General features: G+C 49.3%; 1 protein-coding gene across 1 annotated transcript in view; it reads right to left on the bottom strand.

Moving 5' to 3' along the window:
• Positions 1-509: 509 nt before the first annotated feature.
• Positions 510-21,889, bottom strand: part of LOC106592259 (vacuolar protein sorting-associated protein 13B) — a gene marked incomplete at its 5' end in the record, with an annotated part of 99,780 nt that continues 78,400 nt past the window's right edge. The window contains 3 exon segments of the mRNA XM_045712672.1: positions 510-790; positions 4,161-4,287; positions 20,707-20,910. Coding sequence (XP_045568628.1) covers positions 590-790; positions 4,161-4,287; positions 20,707-20,910 — 532 coding nt within the window.

The following is a 21,889-nucleotide window of genomic DNA, read 5'->3' as shown; positions in this document are numbered from 1 at the left end:
TTATCGTTGACTCAGTACTGGTAGCCAGTGTATATATCCATGTTATCATTGACTCAGTACTGGTACCCAGTGTATATATCCATGTTATCGTTGACTCAGTACTGGTACCCAGTGTATATATCCATGTTATCATTGACTCAGTACTGGTACCCAGTGTATATATCCATGTTATCGTTGACTCAGTACTGGTACCCAGTGTATACAGCCATGTTATTTCTCTATTGTATTTCTCTCTACGTTGTTGGGAACGACTCATAAGTAACTATTTCGCTGTTAGTCTACACCCTGTTGTTTATGAAGCACGTGACGAATATGCGATTTGATTTGGGACAAGTGAAGCTGTGAATCTCAGAGATAAGATCAGGACAACACATTAGAATAGCAGGAAACAGAGGATATTTGTTTCTGGCAGTATAGGAACATGTCAGTGATAACAAGGATGCTGTGACCCCCCTGTGACCCCCCTGTGACCCCCCTCAGCCTTATTAAATGTATTGCTGTGTTACTTTGACCTCTTCACCTGTTGTTGGTTTGCATGTGACACGTTCGGTGTCTAACTTGCCCAGCAATGGGACACAGAAGACTTTGTTTACCTGAGTACGGATGTGACTATCTCTCTCTCTCTCTCTCTCTCTCTGTCTCTCACCTGGCTGGTCTTCTCTGGGGCCTGTCCTTCCACCATGTTGGCTTGGAACAGCCGCTGCAGCAGGTGGACCTGGGCCACACTGAGGTAGAACTCCAGACTAGATGTTACATTCACCTCCAGGGAGTGACCACACACCATCACTTCCTGTTGGGACAGAGAGACAATATAAACACCATCACTTCCTGTTGGGACAGAGAGAGAGAGACAATATAAACACCATCACTTCCTGTTGGGACAGAGAGAGAGAGAGAGAGAGAGAGACAATATAAACACCATCACTTCCTGTAGGGACAGAGAGAGAGAGAGAGAGAGAGAGAGAGAGAGAGAGAGAGAGAGAGAGGGAGAGACAGAGAGAGAGAGAGAGAGAGAGAGAGAGAGAGAGAGAGAGAGAGAGAGAGAGAGAGAGAGAGAGAGAGAGAGAGAGAGAGACAGAGAGAGAGAGAGAGAGAGAGAGAGAGAGAGAGAGAGAGAGAGAGACAAGGATAACAGAACACAGCAGTAATATCAGGAACCCTGACCAGAGAAACCCTGTGGCTGAGCATTTCATAGAGGCTCGTCACAACATTATGGTTCTGAGATACATTGGTATCGAACACCTTAAGACTCCTAGGATGGGAGGAGGTACTGACAATCTATTACTGAGAGGAGAATTGGATTGGATTCACCGTTTGTCCACCATGTCCCCTAGTGGTCTGAACCGCTTGTCCACCATGTCCCCTAGAGGTCTGAACCGTTTGTCCACCATGTCTCCTAGAGGTCTGAACCGTTTGTCCACCATGTCTCCTAGAGGTCTGAACCGTTTGTCCACCATGTCTCCTAGAGGTCTGAACCGTTTGTCCACCATGTCTCCTAGAGGTCTGAACCGTTTGTCCACCATGTCTCCTAGAGGTCTGAACCGTTTGTCCACCATGTCCCCTAGAGGTCTGAACCGTTTGTCCACCATGTCTCCTAGAGGTCTGAACCGTTTGTCCACCATGTCTCCTAGAGGTCTGAACCGTTTGTCCACCATGTCCCCTAGAGGTCTGAACCGTTTGTCCACTATGTCTCCTAGAGGTCTGAACCGTTTGTCCACCATGTCCCCTAGAGGTCTGAACCGTTTGTCCACCATGTCCCCTAGAGGTCTGAATCGTTTGTCCACCATGTCTCCTAGAGGTCTGAACCGTTTGTCCACCATGTCCCCTAGAGGTCTGAACCGTTTGTCCACCATGTCTCCTAGAGGTCTGAACCGTTTGTCCACCATGTCTCCTAGAGGTCTGAACCATTTGTCCCCCATGTCCCTTAGAGGTCTGAACCGTTTGTCCCCCATGTCCCCTAGAGGTCTGAACCGTTTGTCCCCCATGTCCCCTAGAGGTCTGAACCGTTTGTCCCCCATGTCCCCTAGAGGTCTGAACCGTTTGTCCCCCATGTCCCCTAGAGGTCTGAACCGTTTGTCCCCCATGTCCCCTAGAGGTCTAAACCGTTTGTCCCCCATGTCCCCTAGAGGTCTGAACCGTTTGTCCCCCATGTCCCCTAGAGGTCTGAACCGTTTGTCCCCCATGTCCCCTAGAGGTCTGAACCGTTTGTCCACCATGTCTCCTAGAGGTCTGAACCGTTTGTCCACCATGTCCCCTAGAGGTCTGAACCGTTTGTCCACCATGTCTCCTAGAGGTCTGAACCGTTTGTCCACCATGTCTCCTAGAGGTCTGAACCGTTTGTCCATCATGTCCCCTAGAGGTCTGAACCATTTGTCCACCATGTCTCCTAGAGGTCTGAACCGTTTGTCCACCATGTCCCCTAGAGGTCTGAACCGTTTGTCCACCATGTCTCCTAGAGGTCTGAACCGTTTGTCCACCATGTCTCCTAGAGGTCTGAACCGTTTGTCCACCATGTCTCATAGAGGTCTGAACCGTTTGTCCATCATGTCCCCTAGAGGTCTGAACCGTTTGTCCCCCATGTCCCCTAGAGGTCTGAACCGTTTGTCCCCCATGTCCCCTAGAGGTCTGAACCGTTTGTCCACCGTGTCCCCTAGAGGTCTGAACCGTTTGTCCACCATGTCTCCTAGAGGTCTGAACCGTTTGTCCACCGTGTCTCCAAGAGGTCTGAACCGTTTGTCCACCATGTCTCCTAGAGGTCTGAACCGTTTGTCCACCATGTCCCCTAGAGGTCTGAACCGTTTGTCCCCCCATGTCCCCTAGAGGTCTGAACCGTTTGTCCCCCATGTCCCCTAGAGGTCTGAACCGTTTGTCCCCCATGTCTCCTAGAGGTCTGAACCGTTTGTCCACCATGTCCCCTAGAGGTCTGAACCGTTTGTCCCCCATGTCCCCTAGAGGTCTGAACCGTTTGTCCCCCATGTCTCCTAGAGGTCTGAACCGTTTGTCCACCATGTCCCCTAGAGGTCTGAACCGTTTGTCCACCATGTCCCCTAGAGGTCTGAACCGTTTGTCCACCATGTCTCCTAGAGGTCTGAACCGTTTGTCCCCCATGTCTCCTAGAGGTCTGAACCGTTTGTCCACCATGTCTCCTAGAGGTCTGAACCGTTTGTCCACCATGTCCCCTAGAGGTCTGAACCGTTTGTCCACCATGTCTCCTAGAGGTCTGAACCGTTTGTCCACCATGTCTCCTAGAGGTCTGAACCGTTTGTCCCCCATGTCTCCTAGAGGTCTGAACCGTTTGTCCACCATGTCCCCTAGAGGTCTGAACCGTTTGTCCACCATGTCTCCTAGAGGTCTGAACCGTTTGTCCACCATGTCTCCGAGAGGTCTGAACCGTTTGTCCCCCATGTCTCCTAGAGGTCTGAACTAACAGTCTGATATCAGACCGTTTCTTTACATGAATAAGTCATTTGATTTGTCGGTTAATGTTATAACCTCAGTGTAAATGTTCTGGGTTAATGTTATAACCTCAGGGTAAAGGTTCTGGGTTAATGTTAAAACCTCACCGTAAAGGTTCTGGGTTAATGTTAAAACCTCACCGTAAAGGTTCTGGGTTAATGTTAAAACCTCACCGTAAAGGTTCTGGGTTAATGTTAAAACCTCACCGTAAAGGTTCTGGGTTAATGTTAAAACCTCACCGTAAAGGTTCTGGGTTAATGTTAAAACCTCACCGTAAAGGTTCTGGGTTAATGTTAAAACCTCACTATAAAGATTCTGGGTTAATGTTAAAACCTCACCGTAAAGGTTCTGGGTTAATGTTAAAACCTCACCGTAAAGGTTCTGGGTTCATGTTAAAACCTCACCGTAAAGGTTCTGGGTTAATGTTAAAACCTCACCGTAAAGGTTCTGGGTTCATGTTAAAACCTCACCGTAAAGGTTCTGGGTTAATGTTAAAACCTCACCGTAAAGGTTCTGGGTTAATGTTAAAACCTCACCGTAAAGGTTCTGGGTTAATGTTAAAACCTCACCGTAAATGTTCTGGGTTAATGTTAAAACCTCACCGTAAAGGTTCTGGGTTCATGTTAAAACCTCACCGTAAAGGTTCTGGGTTAATGTTAAAACCTCACCGTAAAGGTTCTGGGTTAATGGTATCTCGTACTAACCTCCACTTGTCTGTTGTCAGGGGATCTGGGCTTGCTGAATATGATGGCAGGTGCTGCTGTCACTCTGACAGAGAAGTCAGTCAGGATGGGGGTTAGGATGGCTCTTCTCTCCTGGTGTCTCCTGATACTGGGGGGAGGAAGAGGAGGAGGAACAGAGAGAGAAGTCAGGATGGGGGTTAGGATGGCTCTCCTCTCCTGGTGTCTCCTGGTCTGGGGGAGGAAGAGGAGGAAGAGGAGGAGGAACAGAGAGAGAAGTCAGGATGGGGGTTAGGATGGCTCTCCTCTCCTGGTGTCTCCTGATACTGGGGGGGAGGAAGAGGAGGAGGAACAGAGAGAGAAGTCAGGATGGGGGTTAGGATGGCCCTCCTCTCCTGGTGTCTCCTGATACTGGGGGGAGGAAGAGGAGGAAGAGGAGGAGGAACAGAGAGAGAAGTCAGGATGGGGGTTAGGATGGCTCTCCTCTCCTGGTGTCTCCTGGTACTGGGGGGAGGAAGAGGAGGAAGAGGAGGAGGAACAGAGAGAGAAGTCAGGATGGGGGTTAGGATGGCCCTCTCTCCTGGTGTCTCCTGATACTGGGGGGGGGGAGGAAGAGGAGGAAGAGGAGGAGGAACAGAGAGAGAAGTCAGGATGGGGGTTAGGATGGCTCTCCTCTCCTGGTGTCTCCTGGTACTGGGAACATAGACATTAACTGTTATAATATACCGTATATTAATAGGATCGCTAATGCTGAGTTGCACCCTGCCCCTTTTTCCTTCAGAACAGCCTCAACTTGTCAGCGCATCATGAACTCTACAAAGTGTCCAAAGTGTTCCACCCTTCATCTGCACTGATTGAAGTGGATTTAACATCAATAAGGGATCAAAGCATTCACCTGGATTCACCTGGATTCACCTGGTCAGGCTATGTCTATGGTAATGTTCTGTACACTCAGTGTATTAACATAGAAGTCAGTCCGGATGGGGGTCAGGGGTCATCTTTAATCCCACACTGGGTTGGCCATCTTTAATCCCACACTGGGTTGGCCATCTTTAATCCCACACTGGGTTGGCCATCTTTAATCCCACACTGGGTTGGCCATCTTTAATCCCACACTGGGTTGGCCATCTTTAATCACACACTGGGTTGGCCATCTTTAATCACACACTGGATTGGCCATCTTTAATCCCACACTGGGTTGGCCATCTTTAATCCCACACTGGGTTGGCCATCTTTAATCCCACACTGGGTTAGCCATCTTTAATCCCACACTGGGTTGGCCATCTTTAATCCCACACTGGGTTGGCCATCTTTAATCCCACACTGGGTTGGCCATCTTTAATCCCACACTGGGTTGGCCATCTTCAATCACTAATCACACACTGGGTTGGCCATCTTTAATCCCACACTGGGTTGGCCATCTTTAATCCCACACTGGGTTGGCCATCTTTAATCCCACACTGGGTTGGCCATCTTTAATCCCACACTGGGTTAGCCATCTTTAATCCCACACTGGGTTGGCCATCTTTAATCCCACACTGGGTTGGCCATCTTTAATCCCACACTGGATTGGCCATCTTTAATCCCACACTGGGTTGGCCATCTTTAATCCCACACTGGGTTGGCCATCTTTAATCCCACACTGGGTTGGCCATCTTTATTCACTAATCACACACTGGGTTGGCCATCTTTAATCCCACACTGGATTGGCCATCTTTAATCCCACACTGGGTTAGCCATCTTTAATCCCACACTGGATTGGCCATCTTTAATCACACACTGGGTTGGCCATCTTTAATCCCACACTGGATTGGCCATCTTTAATCCCACACTGGGTTGGCCATCTTTAATCCCACACTGGGTTGGCCATCTTTAATCCCACACTGGGTTAGCCATCTTTAATCCCACACTGGGTTAGCCATCTTTAATCCCACACTGGGTTGGCCATCTTTAATCACACACTGGGTTGGCCATCTTTAATCCCACACTGGATTGGCCATCTTTAATCCCACACTGGGTTGGCCATCTTTAATCCCACACTGGGTTGGCCATCTTTAATCACACACTGGGTTGGCCATCTTTAATCACACACTGGGTTGGCCATCTTTAATCCCACACTGGGTTGGCCATCTTTAATCCCACACTGGGTTAGCCATCTTTAATCCCACACTGGGTTGGCCATCTTTAATCCCACACTGTGTTGGCCATCTTTAATCACACACTGGATTGGCCATCTTTAATCACACACTGGATTGGCCATCTTTAATCACACACTGGGTTGGCCATCTTTAATCCCACACTGGGTTAGCCATCTTTAATCCCACACTGTGTTGGCCATCTTTAATCCCACACTGGGTTGGCCATCTTTAATCTCTTCTCATGGCTGTCAGCAGTACAGTCTATAGCTGAGTGAATATTTTAGTCTCCTCAGTCTTTGGTCAACAGCAGTGGAAACACCTTCAGTATAGTTTTATCTTGGCTGACAAACAGATTCACGTTTTCACACTCTCTCACTGCCTGGTTCAAACCAGGGTCCTGAAACTGACCTGTACAATACCACACACTTCACTACAAAAGACACTTCACAGGGTCCAACCTGTGGAATATGTCTGTAACTGGGTATCTATATACTGGGTAGCAGGGAATCTAGACAGAGAGTTTAAAAGAGGAGTGAGATGTTATTTGACAAGCCCCCTTATTAAAGAAACACCCCTTAATTGTAAACACACAAGGCCTAAACTTAAGATCGTTTAAAAACAACAAACCTTTACTCCCATTTCGTTAATGTTCATTCCAACAAATCAAGTCATATTTGTGGGAAACATTTGTTAGCAGTAAAGCAAATATACAAGTGATCTATAGAGCACGGTGCTAATTGCCACATCTGCTGAGGCTATTAAAACAATCAAACAGCAGTAGGGTCCGATATTTCTACACAGCCAGTAGGATTACAGCAGAACGGGTTCTAGGTGGCCTACAGTACACTTCTGCCATTCATAGTGTATTACCCAGTATCCTCAGGGGGGGAGGCCAGATCAGTGTTCCTCTGAGAGTTACTTTGAGTGGGCTGATTTCTGAGGAGGTGGAATGATCTGGGAGACAGAGGGTCCTTGAGGTTCTGGGTAATCTCCTTCTGAGTTTACAGTGAAACAGTGAGTGTCCCGTTGCATGGGACAGGTGTCATCCGTCACCACAGAGAGAGAGAGAGAGAGAGAGAGAGAGACAGAGAGAGAGAGAGAGAGACAGAGAGAGAGAGAGAGAGAGAGAGAGAGAGAGAGAGAGAGAGAGAGAGAGAGAGAGGGAGAGGCAGAGAGAGAAAAGAGAAAAGAGAGAGAGAGAGAGAGAGAGAGAGAGAGAGAGAGAGAGAGAACCGGCTCGGTTTACCAACCGCCCACTAGGCCTCAGAGGCCCAGGGCAGAGCCAGTCTATGTGTGTATGTACAGTATATCAGCAATGGTGTAAAGTACTTTAAATATATACTTTAAAGTACTACTTAACTCGTTTTTGGGGTATCTGTACTTTACTTTCCTATTTACAATTACTTCACTACATTCGTAAAGAAAATAATGTACTTTTTACTCCATACATTTTCCCTGACCCCCAAAAGTACTTGTTACATTTTGAATGTTTAGCAGGACAGTAAAATGGTCCAATTCACACACTTATCAAGAGAACATCCCTGGTCATCCCTACTGCCTCTGATCTGGAGGACTCACTAAACAGAGAACATCCCTGGTCATCCCTACCGCCTCTGATCTGGAGGACTCACTAAACAGAGAACATCCCTGGTCATCCCTACTGCCTCTGATCTGGAGGACTACCTAAACAGAGAACATCCCTGGTCATCCCTACTGCCTCTGATCTGGAGGACTCACTAAACAGAGAACATCCCTGGTCATCCCTACTGCCTCTGATCTGGAGGACTCACTAAACAGAGAACATCCCTGGTCATCCCTACTGTCTCTGATCTGGAGGACTCACTAAACAGAGAACATCCCTGGTCGTCCCTACTGCCTCTGATCTGGAGGACTCACTAAACAGAGAACATCCCTGGTCATCCCTACTGCCTCTGATCTGGAGGACTCACTAAACAGAGAACATCCCTGGTCATCCCTACTGCCTCTGATCTGGAGGACTCACTAAACAGAGAACATCCCTGGTCATCCCTACTGCCTCTGATCTGGAGGACTCACTAAACAGAGAACATCCCTGGTCATCCCTACTGCCTCTGATCTGGAGGACTCACTAAACAGAGAACATCCCTGGTCATCCCTACTGCCTCTGATCTGGAGGACTCACTAAACAGAGAACATCCCTGGTCATCCCTACTGCCTCTGATCTGGAGGACTCACTAAACAGAGAACATCCCTGGTCATCCCTACTGCCTCTGATCTGGAGGACTCACTAAACAGAGAACATCCCTGGTCGTCCCTACTGCCTCTGATCTGGAGGACTCACTAAACAGAGAACATCCCTGGTCATCCCTACTGCCTCTGATCTGGAGGACTCACTAAACAGAGAACATCCCTGGTCATCCCTACTGCCTCTGATCTGAAGGACTCACTAAACAGAGAACATCCCTGGTCGTCCCTAAGTATTGTCTGAGTGATGGAGCGTGCCCCTGGCTATCCGTAAAACGGTTTTAATGTAAAATGGTGCCGTCTGGTTTTCTTAAAATAAGGAATTGGAAATGATTTAAACTTGTACTTTAAGGTTATTTTAGAAAAACACATTTATTTTTGATACTGGGTGACTTTCACTTTTACTTGAGTCATTTTCTATTAAAAGGCATCTTTACTTTGACTCAAGTATGACAATACGGGACTTTTCCCACCACGGTTTATCTGTGTGGGTTATGGATCACACAGAGCTCAGCAGTGTGAACAGAAAGAGGGGAATTCAGCGCCACAGAACGAAGGTGGAAAGTTCACCGCTTCAATGCTTCCCAACTCTCCTGAAATACTTCCCAACACCGAGTCTTTCCTTGGTCAACAGACCCTAACATCTCCTGTCCTAACCCTGGTTTCCTCCAGTATCAGAGAGACACTTCCTGTCCTAACCCTGGTTTCCTCCAGTATCAGAGAGACACTTCCTGTCCTAACCCTGGTGTCCTCCAGTATCACAGAGACACTTCCTGTCCTAACCCTGGTTTCCTCCAGTATCAAAGAGACACTTCCTGTTCTAACCCTGGTGTCGTCCAGTACCACAGAGACACTTCCTGTCCTAACCCTGGTGGCCTCCAGTATCACAGAGACACTTCCTGTCCTAACCCTGGTGTCCTCCAGTACCACAGAGACACTTCCTGTCCTAACCCTGGTGTCCTCCAGTATCACAGAGACACTTCCTGTTCTAACCCTGGTGTCCTCCAGTATCACAGAGACACTTCCTGTCCTGACCCTGGTTTCCTCCAGTACCACAGAGACACTTCCTGTCCTGACCCTGGTTTCCTCCAGTACCACAGAGACACTTCCTGTTCTAAGCCTGGTGTCCTCCAGTACCACAGAGACACTTCCTGTCATAACCCTGGTGTCCTCCAGTACCACAGAGACACTTCCTGTTCTAACCCTGGTTTCCTCCAGTACCACAGAGACACTTCCTGTCCTGACCCTGGTGTCCTCCAGTACCACAGAGACACTTCCTGTTCTAACCCTGGTGTCCTCCAGTACCACAGAGACACTTCCTGTCCTAACCCTGGTGTCCTCCAGTACCACAGAGACACTTCCTGTCCTAACCCTGGTGTCCTCCAGTATCACAGAGACACTTCCTGTCAGCAGACTGATGTGGCTGGAAGTTCCTCTGAAACCTCAGGAAACTAACGCAGTGTGTTCTCACTACTAACCTGCTACTGAAGAGAAAACGCCAGCGAGGGGAGGGAGGGGAGAGATGGAGGAGAGGGAGGGAAGGAGGGAGGGAGGAGAGGGAGGGAAGGAGGGAGGGAGGAGAGGGAGGGAGGAGAGGGAGGGAGGGAGGTGAGGGAGGGAGGAGAGGGAGGGAAGGAGGGAGGGAGGAGAGGGAGGGAAGGAGGGAGGGAGGAGAGGGAGGGAGGAGAGGGAGGGAGGGGAGAGATGGAGGAGAGGGAGGGAAGGAGGGAGGGAGGAGAGGGAGGGAGGAGAGGGAGGGAGGAGAGGGAAAGATGGAGGGAGAAGAGGGTGGGAGGGAGGGAGGACGGGGGGGAGGGAGGGAGGAGAGGGGAGGGAGGGAGGGGAAGGAGGAGAGGAAGGAGAGGGGAGGGAGGGAGGGATGGAGGAGAGGGAGGGAAGGAGGGAGGGAGAGGGGAGGGAGGGAGGGGAGGGAGGGAAGAGATGGAGGAGAGGGAGGGAAGGAGGGAGGGAGGAGAGGGAGGGAGGGAGGGAGGGAGGTGAGGGGAGGGAGGGGAAGGAGGAGAGGAAGGAGAGGGAGGGAGGGGAGGGAGGGGAGGGAGGGATGGAGGAGAGGGAGGGAAGGAGGGAGAGGGTAGGGAGGGAGGGGAGGGAGGAGAGGGAGGGAAGGAGGGAGGGAGAGGTGTGGCCTCTGGAAGTGGTCTGTCACAACGGGTTACAGTGTGTTTGCTACTTCACTAAACCTGGACTATATAGTACCATACAGCTAGCTGAGCTGGAACCTGGACTATATAGTACCATACAGCTAGCTGAGCTGGAACCTGGACTATATAGTACCATACAGCTAGCTGAGCTGGAACCTGGACTATATAGTACCATACAGCTAGCTGAGCTGGAACCTGGACTATATAGTACCATACAGCTAGCTGAGCTGGAACCTGGACTATATAGTACCATACAGCTAGCTGAGCTGGAACCTGGACTATATAGTACCATACAGCTAGCTGAGCTGGAACCTGGACTATATAGTACCATACAGCTAGCTGAGCTGGAACCTGGACTATATAGTACCATACAGCTAGCTGAGCTGGAACCTGGACTATATAGTACCATACAGCTAGCTGAGCTGGAACCTGGACTATATAGTACCATACAGCTAGCTGAGCTGGAACCTGGACTATATAGTACCATACAGCTAGCTGAGCTGGAACCTGGACTATATAGTACCATACAGCTAGCTGAGCTGGAACCTGGACTATATAGTACCATACAGCTAGCTGAGCTGGAACCTGGACTATATAGTACCATACAGCTAGCTGAGCTGGAACCTGGACTATATAGTACCATACAGCTAGCTGAGCTGGAACCTGGACTATATAGTACCATACAGCTAGCTGAGCTGGAACCTGGACTATATAGTACCATACAGCTAGCTGAGCTGGAACCTGGACTATATAGTACCATACAGCTAGCTGAGCTGGAACCTGGACTATATAGTACCATACAGCTAGCTGAGCTGGAACCTGGACTATATAGTACCATACAGCTAGCTGAGCTGGAACCTGGACTATATAGTACCATACAGCTAGCTGAGCTGGAACCTGGACTATATAGTACCATACAGCTAGCTGAGCTGGAACCTGGACTATATAGTACCATACAGCTAGCTGAGCTGGAACCTGGACTATATAGTACCATACAGCTAGCTGAGCTGGAACCTGGACTATATAGTACCATACAGCTAGCTGAGCTGGAACCTGGACTATATAGTACCATACAGCTAGCTGAGCTGGAACCTGGACTATATAGTACCATACAGCTAGCTGAGCTGGAACCTGGACTATATAGTACCATACAGCTAGCTGAGCTGGAACCTGGACTATATAGTACCATACAGCTAGCTGAGCTGGAACCTGGACTATATAGTACCATACAGCTAGCTGAGCTGGAACCTGGACTATATAGTACCATACAGCTAGCTGAGCTGGAACCTGGACTATATAGTACCATACAGCTAGCTGAGCTGGAACCTGGACTATATAGTACCATACAGCTAGCTGAGCTGGAACCTGGACTATATAGTACCATACAGCTAGCTGAGCTGGAACCTGGACTATATAGTACCATACAGCTAGCTGAGCTGGAACCTGGACTATATAGTACCATACAGCTAGCTGAGCTGGAACCTGGACTATATAGTACCATACAGCTAGCTGAGCTGGAACCTGGACTATATAGTACCATACAGCTAGCTGAGCTGGAACCTGGACTATATAGTACCATACAGCTAGCTGAGCTGGAACCTGGACTATATAGTACCATACAGCTAGCTGAGCTGGAACCTGGACTATATAGTACCATACAGCTAGCTGAGCTGGAACCTGGACTATATAGTACCATACAGCTAGCTGAGCTGGAACCTGGACTATATAGTACCATACAGCTAGCTGAGCTGGAACCTGGACTATATAGTACCATACAGCTAGCTGAGCTGGAACCTGGACTATATAGTACCATACAGCTAGCTGAGCTGGAACCTGGACTATATAGTACCATACAGCTAGCTGAGCTGGAACCTGGACTATATAGTACCATACAGCTAGCTGAGCTGGAACCTGGACTATATAGTACCATACAGCTAGCTGAGCTGGAACCTGGACTATATAGTACCATACAGCTAGCTGAGCTGGAACCTGGACTATATAGTACCATACAGCTAGCTGAGCTGGAACCTGGACTATATAGTACCATACAGCTAGCTGAGCTGGAACCTGGACTATATAGTACCATACAGCTAGCTGAGCTGGAACCTGGACTATATAGTACCATACAGCTAGCTGAGCTGGAACCTGGACTATATAGTACCATACAGCTAGCTGAGCTGGAACCTGGACTATATAGTACCATACAGCTAGCTGAGCTGGAACCTGGACTATATAGTACCATACAGCTAGCTGAGCTGGAACCTGGACTATATAGTACCATACAGCTAGCTGAGCTGGAACCTGGACTATATAGTACCATACAGCTAGCTGAGCTGGAACCTGGACTATATAGTACCATACAGCTAGCTGAGCTGGAACCTGGACTATATAGTACCATACAGCTAGCTGAGCTGGAACCTGGACTATATAGTACCATACAGCTAGCTGAGCTGGAACCTGGACTATATAGTACCATACAGCTAGCTGAGCTGGAACCTGGACTATATAGTACCATACAGCTAGCTGAGCTGGAACCTGGACTATATAGTACCATACAGCTAGCTGAGCTGGAACCTGGACTATATAGTACCATACAGCTAGCTGAGCTGGAACCTGGACTATATAGTACCATACAGCTAGCTGAGCTGGAACCTGGACTATATAGTACCATACAGCTAGCTGAGCTGGAACCTGGACTATATAGTACCATACAGCTAGCTGAGCTGGAACCTGGACTATATAGTACCATACAGCTAGCTGAGCTGGAACCTGGACTATATAGTACCATACAGCTAGCTGAGCTGGAACCTGGACTATATAGTACCATACAGCTAGCTGAGCTGGAACCTGGACTATATAGTACCATACAGCTAGCTGAGCTGGAACCTGGACTATATAGTACCATACAGCTAGCTGAGCTGGAACCTGGACTATATAGTACCATACAGCTAGCTGAGCTGGAACCTGGACTATATAGTACCATACAGCTAGCTGAGCTGGAACCTGGACTATATAGTACCATACAGCTAGCTGAGCTGGAACCTGGACTATATAGTACCACAGCTAGCTGAGCTGGAACCTGGACTATATAGTACCATACAGCTAGCTGAGCTGGAACCTGGACTATATAGTACCATACAGCTAGCTGAGCTGGAACCTGGACTATATAGTACCATACAGCTAGCTGAGCTGGAACCTGGACTATATAGTACCATACAGCTAGCTGAGCTGGAACCTGGACTATATAGTACCATACAGCTAGCTGAGCTGGAACCTGGACTATATAGTACCATACAGCTAGCTGAGCTGGAACCTGGACTATATAGTACCATACAGCTAGCTGAGCTGGAACCTGGACTATATAGTACCATACAGCTAGCTGAGCTGGAACCTGGACTATATAGTACCATACAGCTAGCTGAGCTAGAACCTGGACTATATAGTACCATACAGCTAGCTGAGCTGGAACCTGGACTATATAGTACCATACAGCTAGCTGAGCTGGAACCTGGACTATATAGTACCATACAGCTAGCTGAGCTGGAACCTGGACTATATAGTACCATACAGCTAGCTGAGCTAGAACCTGGACTATATAGTACCATACAGCTAGCTGAGCTGGAACCTGGACTATATAGTACCATACAGCTAGCTGAGCTGGAACCTGGACTATATAGTACCATACAGCTAGCTTTGATTCTGTCCTCCAGTCTCTGCCCTCCAGTATCTGTTCCTCCAGTCTCTGTTCCTCCAGTCTCTGTTCCTCCAGTCTCTGTTCCTCCAGTCTCTGCCCTCCAGTCTCTGCCCTCCAGTCTCTGTCCTCCAGTCCCTCCAGTCTCTGCCCTCCAGTCTCTGTCCTCCAGTCCCTCCAGTCTCTGCCCTCCAGTCTCTGTTCCTCCAGCCTCTGTTCCTCCAGTCTCTGTCCTCCAGTCTCTGCCCTCCAGTCTCTGTCCTCCAGTCTCTGTCCTCCAGCCTCTGTTCCTCCAGTCTCTGCCCTCCAGTCTCTGTCCTCCAGTCTCTGCCCTCCAGTCTCTGCCCTCCAGTCTCTGTCCTCCAGTCCCTCCAGTCTCTGCCCTCCAGTCTCTGTCCTCCAGTCCCTCCAGTCTCTGCCCCTCAGTCTCTGTTCCTCCAGTCTCTGTCCTCCAGTCCCTCCAGTCTCTGTCCTCCAGTCTCTGTCCTCCAGTCTCTGTCCTCCAGTCTCTGTCCTCCAGTCCCTGTCCTCCAGTCTCTGTCCTCCAGTCTCTGTCCTCCAGTCTGTTCCTCCAGTCTCTGTTCCTCCAGTCTCTGCCCTCCAGTCCCTCCAGTCTCTGCCCTCCAGTCCCTCCAGTCTCTGTCCTCCAGTCCCTCCAGTCTCTGTCCTCCAGTCCCTCCAGTCTCTGTCCTCCAGTCTCTGCCCTCCAGTCTCTGTCCTCCAGTCTCTGCCCTCCAGTCTCTGTCCTCCAGTCCCTCCAGTCTCTGTCCTCCAGTCTCTGCCCTCCAGTCTCTGTCCTCCAGTCCCTCCAGTCTCTGTCCCCCAGTCCCTCCAGTCTCTGTCCCCCAGTCTCTGTCCTCCAGTCCCTCCAGTCTCTGTCCTCCAGTCTCTGTCCCTCCAGTCTCTGTCCTCCAGTCCCTCCAGTCTCTGTCCTCCAGTCTCTGTTCCTTCAGTATCTGTCCTCCAGTCCCTCCAGTCTCTGTCCCCCAGTCCCTCCAGTCTCTGTCCCCCAGTCTCTGTGTGTGTCTCTCTCTCTCTCTGTGTGTGTGTCTCTCAGTGTGTGTCTCTCTCAGTGTGTGTCTCTCAGTGTGTGTGTGTGTGTGTCTCTCAGTGTGTGTGTGTGTGTCTCTCAGTGTGTGTGTGTGTGTGTGTCTCTCTCTGTGTGTGTGTGTCTCTCAGCGTGTGTGTGTCTCCATGGTTACGCGCTATGCTGCTCTATTCTAATCCATTTCTATCTGACAGGAAACTCATCAGGAATTGCTCTCTGCTTTCCTCTCAGTGTGTGTGTGTCTCTCAGTGTGTCTCTCTCTCTCAGTGTGTGTCTCAGTGTGTGTCTCTCTCAGTGTGTGTCTCTCAGTGTGTGTCTCAGTGTGTCTCTCAGTGTGTCTTTCTCTCAGTGTGTGTGTGTCTCTCAGTGTGTGTGTCTCTCAGTGTGTGTGTGTCTCTCAGTGTGTCTCTCTCTCTCAGTGTGTGTCTCAGTGTGTGTGTCTCAGTGTGTCTCTCAGTGTGTCTCTCTCAGTGTGTGTCTCTCAGTGTGTGTCTCTCAGTGTGTCTCTCTCTCTCAGTGTGTGTCTCAGTGTGTGTCTCTCAGTGTGTCTCTGTGTGTGTCTCTCAGTGTGTGTCTCTCAGTGTGTGTCTCTCAGTGTGTGTCTCTCAGTGTGTCTCTCTCTCTCAGTGTGTGTCTCAGTGTGTGTCTCTGTGTGTCTCTGTGTGTGTCTCTCAGTGTGTGTCTCTCAGTGTGTGTCTCTCAGTGTGTGTCTCTCAGTGTGTGTCTCTCTCAGTGTGTCTCTCTCAGTGTGTCTCTCTCAGTGTGTGTCTCTCAGTGTGTCTCTCTCAGTGTGTGTCTCTCAGTGTGTCTCTCTCAGTGTGTGTCTCTCAGTGTGTGTCTCTCAGTGTGTGTCTCTGTGTGTCTCTCTCAGTGTGTCTCTCTCAGTGTGTGTCTCTCAGTGTGTCTCTCTCAGTGTGTCTCTCAGTGTGTCTCTCTCAGTGTGTGTCTCTCAGTGTGTGTCTCTCAGTGTGTGTCTCTCAGTGTGTCTCTCTCAGTGTGTGTCTCTCAGTGTGTGTCTCTCAGTGTGTGTCGCTCAGTGTGTCTCTCTCAGTGTGTGTCTCTCAGTGTGTGTCTCTCTCAGTGTGTGTCTCTCAGTGTGTGTCTCTCTCAGTGTGTCTCTCTCAGTGTGTGTCTCTCAGTGTGTCTCTCTCAGTGTGTGTCTCTCAGTGTGTCTCTCTCAGTGTGTGTCTCTCAGTGTGTGTCTCTCAGTGTGTGTCTCTCAGTGTGTCTCTCTCAGTGTGTGTCTCTCAGTGTGTGTCTCTCAGTGTGTGTCTCTCAGTGTGTCTCTCTCAGTGTCTCTCTCTCAGTGTGTGTCTCTCAGTGTGTGTCTCTCAGTGTGTCTCTCAGTGTGTCTCTCTCAGTGTGTGTCTCTCAGTGTGTGTCTCTCAGTGTGTCTCTCTCAGTGTCTCTCTCAGTGTGTGTCTCTCAGTGTGTGTCTCTCAGTGTGTGTCTCTCAGTGTGTCTCTCTCAGTGTGTGTCTCTCAGTGTGTGTCTCTCAGTGTGTCTCTCTCAGTGTCTCTCTCAGTGTGTCTCTCTCAGTGTGTCTCTCAGTGTGTGTCCTCCACCAGGAAACTCATCAGGAATTCCTCTCTGCTTTCCTCTCAGTGACGCGGTGATTTCTGGGTCCTTCTGAAAACACAGCTGAAAAAATCAGCCAAGTCAAACAGGCCGTAAACAGTCTGCTGGTTTTAGCTCCCGGTTCTCTGTAAAACATGACAGGCTTCATAATTATGAGTCTGTCTGGGAAAGCTGCATGGACCGGAGGGAACCAAATAGTACCCTATACCCTATGTAGTGCACTACATTTCACCAGAGCCCTATGGACCCAGTAGTGCACTACATTTGACCAGAGCCCTATGGACCCAGTAGTGCACTACATTTGACCAGAGCCCTATGGACCCAGTAGTGCACTACATTTGACCAGAGCCCTATGGACTCAGTAGTGCACTACATTTGACCAGAGCCCTATGGACCCAGTAGTGCACTACATTTGACCAGAGCCCTATGGACCCAGTAGTGCACTACATTTGACCAGAGCCCTATGGACCCAGTAGTGCACTACATTTGACCAGAGCCCTATGGACCCAGTAGTGCACTACATTTGACCAGAGCCCTATGGACCCAGTAGTGCACTACATTTGACCAGAGCCCTATGGACCCAGTTGTACACTACATTTGACCAGAGCCCTATGGACCCAGTAGTGCACTACATTTGACCAGAGCCCTATGGACCCAGTAGTGCACTACATTTGACCAGAGCCCTATGGACCCAGTTGTACACTACATTTGACCAGAGCCCTATGGACCCAGTAGTGCACTACATTTGACCAGAGCCCTATGGACCCAGTTGTACACTACATTTGACCAGAGCCCTATGGACCCAGTAGTGCACTACATTTGACCAGAGCCCTATGGACCCAGTAGTGCACTACATTTGACCAGAGCCCTATGGACCCAGTAGTGCACTACATTTGACCAGAGCCCTATGGACTCAGTAGTGCACTACATTTGACCAGAGCCCTATGGACCCAGTAGTGCACTACATTTGACCAGAGCCCTATGGACCCAGTAGTGCACTACATTTGACCAGAGCCCTATGGACCCAGTAGTGCACTACATTTTACCAGAGCCCTATGGACCCAGTTGTACACTACATTTGACCAGAGCCCTATGGACCCAGTAGTGCACTACATTTGACCAGAACCCTATGGACCCAGTAGTGCACTACATTTGACCAGAGCCCTATGGACCCAGTTGTGCACTACATTTGACCAGAGCCCTATGGACCCAGTAGTGCACTACATTTGACCAGAGCCCTATGGACCCAGTAGTGCACTACATTTGACCAGAGCCCTATGGACCCAGTAGTGCACTACATTTTACCAGAGCCCTATGGACCCAGTTGTACACTACATTTGACCAGAGCCCTATGGACCCAGTTGTACACTACATTTGAGCAGAGCCCTATGGACCCAGTTGTACACTACATTTGACCAGAGCCCTATGGACCCAGTTGTACACTACATTTGACCAGAGCCCTATGGACCCAGTAGTGCACTACATTTGACCAGAGCCCCAGTGTGGGTGCAGGGTTTTGTCCCAGCCAAGCAGAAACACACCTGATTCTACCAGTCAGTAAATCTCTGAATCCTAGTGTTGTAACAGCTTGGTTGGCTGATCGCATCACATCCTGTCAGATGTTCCTATCAGATGTTCCTATCAGATGTATTGGTAACAGCAGTGTTGATGAGGTCCAACGAGGCTCAGTGACCGACAGATGAGTCCCACAGTGACTGACAGGATGTGATGCGATCAGCCAACCAAGCTGTTACAACACTAGGATTCAGAGATTTACTGACTGGTAGAATCAGGTGTGTTTCTGCTTGGCTGGGACAAAACCCTGCACCCACACTGGCCCTGTGCAGATATGATTGGCCACCTTGGTACTAAGATGTGGTGAGGTACTTCCTGATTGGTTAGTTGTAACCAGTAGTACGTCCTGATTGGTTAGTTGTACCCAGTAGTCTGCCCTGATTGGTTAGTTGTACCCAGTAGTCTGCCCTGATTGGTTAGTTTGTACCCAGTAGTCTGCCCTGATTGGTTAGTTGTACCCAGTAGTCTGTCCTGATTGGTTAGTTGTACCCAGTAGTCTGCCCTGATTGGTTAGTTGTATAGTCTGCCCTGATTGGTTAGTTGTACCCAGTAGTCTGCCCTGATTGGTTAGTTTGTACCCAGTAGTCTGTCCTGATTGGTTAGTTGTACCCAGTAGTCTGCCCTGATTGGTTAGTTGTACCCAGTAGTCTGTCCTGATTGGTTAGTTGTACGTAGTAGTCTGTCCTGATTGGTTAGTTGTGCCCAGTAGTCTGTCCTGATTGGTTAGTTGTACCCAGTAGTCTGTCCTGATTGGTTAGTTGTACCCAGTAGTCTGTCCTGATTGGTTAGTTTGTACCCAGTAGTCTGTCCTGATTGGTTAGTTGTACCCAGTAGTCTGCCCTGATTGGTTAGTTGTATAGTCTGTCCTGATTGGTTAGTTGTACCCAGTAGTCTGCCCTGATTGGTTAGTTGTACCCAGTAGTCTGTCCTGATTGGTTAGTTGTATAGTCTGCCCTGATTGGTTAGTTGTACCCAGTAGTCTGTCCTGATTGGTTAGTTGTACCCAGTAGTCTGTCCTGATTGGTTAATTGTATAGTCTGCCCTGATTGGTTAGTTGTACCCAGTAGTCTGTCCTGATTGGTTAGTTGTACCCAGTAGTCTGTCCTGATTGGTTAGTTGTACCCAGTAGTCTGTCCTGATTGGTTAGTTTGTACCCAGTAGTCTGTCCTGATTGGTTAGTTGTATAGTCTGCCCTGATTGGTTAGGTGTACCCAGTAGTCTGTCCTGATTGGTTAGTTGTACCCAGTAGTCTGTCCTGATTGGTTAGTTGTACCCAGTAGTCTGTCCTGATTGGTTAGTTGTACCCAGTAGTCTGTCCTGATTGGTTAGTTGTATAGTCTGCCCTGATTGGTTAGGTGTACCCAGTAGTCTGTCCTGATTGGTTAGGTGTACCCAGTAGTCTGTCCTGATTGGTTAGGTGTACCCAGTAGTATGTCCTGATTGGTTAGTTGTACCCAGTAGTCTGTCCTGATTGGTTAGTTGTACCCAGTAGTCTGTCCTGATTGGTTAGTTGTACCCAGTAGTCTGTCCTGATTGGTTAGTTGTATAGTCTGCCCTGATTGGTTAGTTGTACCCAGTAGTCTGTCCTGATTGGTTAGTTGTACCCAGTAGTCTGCCCTGATTGGTTAGTTGTACCCAGTACTCTGTCCTGATTGGTTAGTTGTACCCAGTAGTCTGCCCTGATTGGTTAGTTGTACCCAGTAGTCTGTCCTGATTGGTTAGTTGTATAGTCTGCCCTGATTGGTTAGGTGTACCCAGTAGTCTGTCCTGATTGGTTAGTTATACCCAGTAGTCTGTCCTGATTGGTTAGGTGTACCCAGTAGTCTGTCCTGATTGGTTAGTTGTACCCAGTAGTCTGTCCTGATTGGTTAGTTGTACCCAGTAGTCTGTCCTGATTGGTTAGTTGTACCCAGTAGTCTGTCCTGATTGGTTAGTTGTAACCAGTAGTCTGCCCTGATTGGTTAGTTGTACCCAGTAGTCTGTCCTGATTGGTTAGTTGTACCCAGTAGTCTGTCCTGATTGGTTAGTTGTACCCAGTAGTCTGTCCTGATTGGTTAGTTGTACCCAGTAGTCTGTCCTGATTGGTTAGTTGTACCCAGTAGTCTGTCCTGATTGGTTAGTTGTACCCAGTAGTCTGCCCTGATTGGTTGTTTACCTGCTGGCCATGTTCCATTCCAGGGCAGGGTTCTGTGAGTTCCTCTCTGTCTCGGTGGACACGCCCCCTTTAGACCCCTCCTTCTCTGGTTTGAGCTGCTCCCATTGGGCGGTACCGATGTTGATGGACTGCAGGTCCAGCTGGTACTGACGGTCCTCCACCTCCGACCCCGGGTCACGCAGGATGCCCAGGTTCAACGCTCGCCTGGGGGAGGAAAAGAGAGAGAGAGAGAGCGAGAGAGAGAGAGAGCGAGAGAGAGAGAGAGCGAGAGAGAGAGAGAGAGAGAGAGAGAGAGAGAGAGAGCAGAGAGAGAGAGAGAGAGAGAGAGAGAGACGTTATGAGGTTAAACTGGAACGCAGACCAGCCACACCAGAACTCTGACATCATAGGTACCACCTCTGTCATGTGATCAGCATTACCCATCACCCCCTGGGGGCTCATTCAGGTTTGTTACAGTGCATGGGAAGCAGTCAGGGAGCCATCAGCCAGTTCCCTGACCAGTGATGACACCGCTTCTGACACAGAGGGACTCGTCTGCTGCATAACGTAGCTGTAACCATGGCTACCGCGGTTTCAGCTAGCTACCTCGACAATAAGCAACAGACAATACAGACACAGTTTCAACTGACCGAACCACTAAGCCTGCAGAGCTGTGATTGGTTTATAATGTGACCACACCAGGAGGACAACCAGTCAGAGTCCACCCTGGGTGGGCACTAGACCACCTCCCACTGAACCTCTCCCAGTATGTAGACCACCTCCCACTGAACCTCTCCCAGTATGTAGACTACCTCTCCCAGTATGTAGACCACCTCCCACTGAACCTCTCCCAGTATGTAGACTACCTCTCCCAGTATGTAGACCACCTCCCACTGAACCTCTCCCAGTATGTAGACTACCTCAGTGAACCTCTCCCAGTATGTAGACTACCTCTCCCAGTATGTAGACTACCTCCCACTGAACCTCTCCCAGTATGTAGACTACCTCTCCCAGTATGTAGACTACCTCTCCCAGTATGTAGACTACCTCAGTGAACCTCTCCCAGTATGTAGACTACCTCTCCCAGTATGTAGACTACCTCTCCCAGTATGTAGACTACCTCAGTGAACCTCTCCCAGTATGTAGACTACCTCTCCCAGTATGTAGACTACCTCTCCCAGTATGTAGACCTACCTCTCCCAGT

This window comes from Salmo salar, unplaced genomic scaffold, assembly GCF_905237065.1.
Source record: "Salmo salar unplaced genomic scaffold, Ssal_v3.1, whole genome shotgun sequence".
Lineage (NCBI taxonomy): Eukaryota > Metazoa > Chordata > Actinopteri > Salmoniformes > Salmonidae > Salmo > Salmo salar.
This window is presented reverse-complemented; position numbering and strand designations above follow the sequence as displayed.